At 48.2% G+C, this 4,600-nt stretch overlaps 1 protein-coding gene across 1 annotated transcript; it reads right to left on the bottom strand.

The window, feature by feature from the left end:
- Window positions 1–913: 913 nt before the first annotated feature.
- Window positions 914–1,882, bottom strand: LOC119432692 (urease accessory protein UreG-like). Its single transcript, XM_037699848.1, has 2 exons — window positions 1,515–1,882; window positions 914–986 (listed from the first exon to the last, which is right to left on the bottom strand). Exons 1-2 carry the CDS (start codon window positions 1,880–1,882, stop codon window positions 914–916), a joined length of 441 nt encoding a protein of 146 aa, XP_037555776.1.
- Window positions 1,883–4,600: the final 2,718 nt, after the last annotated feature.

Consider the following 4,600-nt stretch of genomic DNA (forward strand, 5'->3'; position numbering starts at 1 on the left):
ACTTCTCGTCCACTTTCATTACTCTTTAAGCTTATTATTACTACATTTTGAATAAAACATAAATAATTTCTCGCTATCATTTTCCTCGTCTACTTTGTATGGTTGCGACTAACAAAGAATCGAGCCCGTTGGGTGCCTTTATTATACTCGTTCACAAATCGGGGCGGAGGTTATAAAAAAGGCACTTCATAAGTGGTTCCAGCATTACGTGTTGCGCCGCAACCGTGGTGACGTGCGTTAATAGCTAAAACCTAACTTACCTGTCATCGTCAAGTCACGAACGGTAGCTCCGGTCTACGCGCGTGGAAGGAACATACGAAACTGCATGGAATCTATATGTATACCATTGATCCTAACCAAACGTGAGCATACTGCAGACTTGCAACGATAAATAGTCCACGTTGACGTAAACGTTATGGGATACTAGACTGCTTGTTCGAGCACTCTAACAGCTAAAGAATGTAACCTAAGATAGGAACTAAGCTTTGCTCTGACGAGCGATAATGAAGCCATATTATTATTATAACAACCGCCGATTTTTATAGTACAGTTTGAAAGTGATCTTACACGATTTTAAGTGCTGCCAAAGGTGCTTTGAAACAATCAGTCGGATTCGCAGACGCGTTCCAAACGTAAAGACGGGTTTTACAATTTCGCCGCATACCGAAGCAGTAGCCTGTGCGAAATTATGTTGAAGCCTGACTGCCCCTCAAGAGGCGAACTTAATTAGCAGGTCGTCTATACGGGATGCAATTCATCAACTCACGCTTCGATATGCACGCTGTTACACGTCGAACAGTGTTCCAATATCGCTTCCCGCATCTCAAAAGTAGACAGCTTTGTCTACCCCTATTCAGTTCCCCTATTTATCGAGACATTGCGCCTAATTTCAATCTCTGGTTTCTTGTATCTCCTACGCCAGCACAAAGTACAATGGATGGCACGCTACGATTATGCACTGCCGTGTGCCATCGTTCATTTGCAGGCTGCGCACAGACAATGTTATAGCCATTGTCCTAAGCTCGCGAAATGCATGCATCGGTGGAAGATTTAGCCAACTGTTGCGGTTTAAACGCAGAGCCGCAGCTGATCAGTGCAGAACACTTTTTCTGCGTATTCATGCTGCGGTAGGTGTGATCATCGAATTGACGTTCTCCCCTCGGTTAGTGCCTGAGTTTAGGCATATTCAGGGAGAAAAAAATCTGCAAGGTTAATGCAGGTGGAAGGTGAGGTGGTTCACGCGGGAACTCAGAGTGCATTCTCGCAATAAGATGGCCCACATATTCGAACGCTGTGATGGCGGAGAATTTTGTTCACGGTTATGTATTAGAAAATTAGCCCTCACCCCTCAATTTCATTTGGTTACCCTAATGAAGTTATGGTGACGCTAAAATGCTTATATATGTTCGTGTTCGTGCCCGTGTTCGTGCCCGTGTTCGTGCCCGTGTTCGTGCCCGTGTTCGTGCCCGTGTTCGTGCCCGTGTTCGTGCCCGTGTTCGTGCCCGTGTTCGTGCCCGTGTTCGTGCCCGTGTTCGTGCCCGTGTTCGTGCCCGTGTTCGTGCCCTGTGTCGTGCCCGTGTTCGTGCCCGCGTTCGTGCCCGCGTTCGTGCCCGCGTTCGTGCCCGCGTTTGTACCCGTGTTTGTGCCCGTGTTCGTGCCCGTGTTCGTGCCCGTGTTCGTGCCCGTGTTCGTGCCCGTGTTCGTGCCCGTGTTCGTGCCCGTGTTCGTGCACGTGTTCGTGCACGTGTTCGTGCACGTGTTCGTGCACGTGTTCGTGCACGTGTTCGTGCCCGTGTTCGTGCCCGTGTTCGTGCCCGTGTTCGTGCCCGTGTTCGTTCGCTCGTTCGTTCGTTCGTGTGTGTGTGTGTTCGACAAACACCATGTGTTTATCAGCTCAAACGAAAACCTCGAGAAGACAGCAAGTTTCCATTTTTCCGCTGGTCCGCAGAAAGGGTTCGTTATGATATCTAGCACTCCGCTTCACAGGACGCGAAAAGTCGCAAGCAGGAACACCGTCCCCGGCGGTGCTTTAAGAACTGAATATAGCGGACTCCGTAACTGCAGGACCCTTTAGAGCACTTCGGGGAAATTCTAGTGCTATCTCCACGGCAGTTATCACAATTAACGTACAGGACGGGGAGCCAGCGGTACCGGCTAAATGCGTCGATACATTGGGCCTCGTACATCGGTGAGGCCAGAGATCGGCATCCGAAACTGGGCGTATTCTAATGGTGTTACGAGAGGAAAAAATGGTTCTAGGAAAGCGTGACGGGAACGCGTCGCCTTAGACAATACAATCCGTAGGCAGAAGGATCTACGCCTGCACCCTATGAATCACCCTGACCTTTGGCTTTGCTCGTCTAGTAGAAGAGAAAGCGTCGCCTTGCGTCGCCGTCATCGTCATCTTGCTGCTGTCAACGCAGGAACGCTCATCTCACACGCGCTAGCGCTCGCCTTACAGTAGGGAGCCCACATGCAAGCGCTGTTTAAACAGCGTTTCCATGTAGACTTCCTACCTTACACAAACATATTGGGCGATCTAGTGACGGTCTGCTGAACCTCGAACGATTCTGGATATCGAACTGCGTGCAGAATGCTTCGTATGATACCTACTCCCACAGTGCCTGGAATCTGCGAAATTTCTGTACACTCTTATTCATAGAACATAAGCTCTCACACTCGTGCCGTTAGTATATGCATGCCCATCTTCGCTTATAGGCATAGCCAATAAGCGGGCGCGCGGTTCCTTTCGCTCTAATGCATTTAGTGCACATACCTCATGGAATGACTCGCAATGTGGAGCGCAGAATTACGCGGGGTGAGCGCACGTGCTCTCTGTCACTTCAACAATGTCAAAAGAGGCACACTTATGCGCTGAGACCCGTTAGAAAAGAACCTGGTTTCCATACGACAAAAACTAATCTACCAATTCACCGGCCGTTCGATGTGAAAGGCTCCCGATGCCAGTGCGATGAACAGTATACCGATGCTACAAAACAAGCTAGAAAAAGAAGGACAAGGTGCCCCATGGACAAAATTAAACAGAAATAAGAACCATAGGAGAGGCAAACGCGCTAGACCAAGGGAAAGACAGAGAGGGAAAGAAGTGGTAGCAGAAAGGGAAATCTCCGCAATATATCTCATTAAGGGCTTCTTCAGTAGGCTGTCATCACCAAGACCTGTGCAGGCAACTAATTCTTCCCGCACCGTACGTATATCATTAAGACTTGAGGCTGAATTCATAAAACTTTTTGTTCGTAAGTGCTCTTCGCGATTGGCCGGTTGCCTTCACTAATGGTGTGACGAACACGGCGTTGGGCAGCAAGGTTTATTACACTTTGTTTGTTCTTGAGCAACGTCATGATTTAGGTCTCTCAGCTTCCACCCTCGTGTTGTGTAATAACGTTTTTGTGAATACGACATATCGTTCATAAAGTAGTTATTTCACCATATCAGGAAGACATCATATATAGATTCGTGTCTGCCACGTACATCCTACAAGTAGATTGACGTCGCCGCACCACTGTTAAAGATTACGACGCTTTGACAAGAAAACTAGTTTGTGTAATTTATACTAAAGCCTGTTCGTATACATTCTAAAATATTTTATAATTATTAGGCTTGCCTTGTTTCCACGTCATTGTTCAGTTATTATTTTAGAAAAAAATTATTTGACTCAAAGCGGCAGCGCTTCCCATTCACAATTTATTCATTGTAATTCCAATTTAACGTTTCAATTTAACGAAACACTTAATTTCCCCTACGATCTATATGGCTACATGCGGTAGTCACTAACAAGAATTCGAACCCCTTGGATCCCCTAATCTTCTTCCTGACTTCGTCTGTCGAGTCTGTCTGAATGAGTAAAGTTTGGGTGTGTATGTGTGCGTGCGTGTTATCCTTACGACCACCTGGCACAAATTTGAAAGGTGCAGCACTCTGCTACCGGCCTGGCGTCCGAGACATTCCTGGTTACCTCGTGGCACAAGATGGATGTTTAGTCGTCTCTCAGTACAAGTTCTGTTCCGGAGATGGCTGTTCCGGGGGCAAGCACGCCAGGTACGCCCGGCGTGCAATCAACCTTTGCGTGCCAAGTTTCGCGGACCGAGTAAGCAACGAGCCGAAATGAATGCAGCTGAAATGCGTGCTGTAAAAGCACAATGCGATGTTGCAGCGTTAGAGCCGGAATGCTTCCAAGCATGCAGCACTAGCCCAACCTGTCACTAAGAGCTTCAAGTCGGTACGTTCTTAACGCGTACTCCGGCCACTGATGATGCTGGTCCCGTTCGCTTTCTTACAGCGTCTTTATGGACATCCATTCTCTCTCTCGCTCATGGACAACTCTGTGTACACATGTCATGCCCCCCCCCCCCCCTCCTTCCGCCTCCCACCCCCGCCCCCCATTCCACATCCCCCCTCAAAAACCCTACTGCAAAGGTATGGCATGCACCTCTCTGGATAGATGCCATGCAGAGACATACGAGTAAGAAACAGAAAACACGCATTGCATACTCCGCGCGACATCATGTGCATTCAGTATAGGCGTACTAGAAGGCATGACGGCGCTAAACCTTGACAGGATACTTTTCTTAAAGGGAGA

This window comes from Dermacentor silvarum, chromosome 11 (genome assembly GCF_013339745.2).
Source record: "Dermacentor silvarum isolate Dsil-2018 chromosome 11, BIME_Dsil_1.4, whole genome shotgun sequence".
NCBI lineage: Eukaryota > Metazoa > Arthropoda > Arachnida > Ixodida > Ixodidae > Dermacentor > Dermacentor silvarum.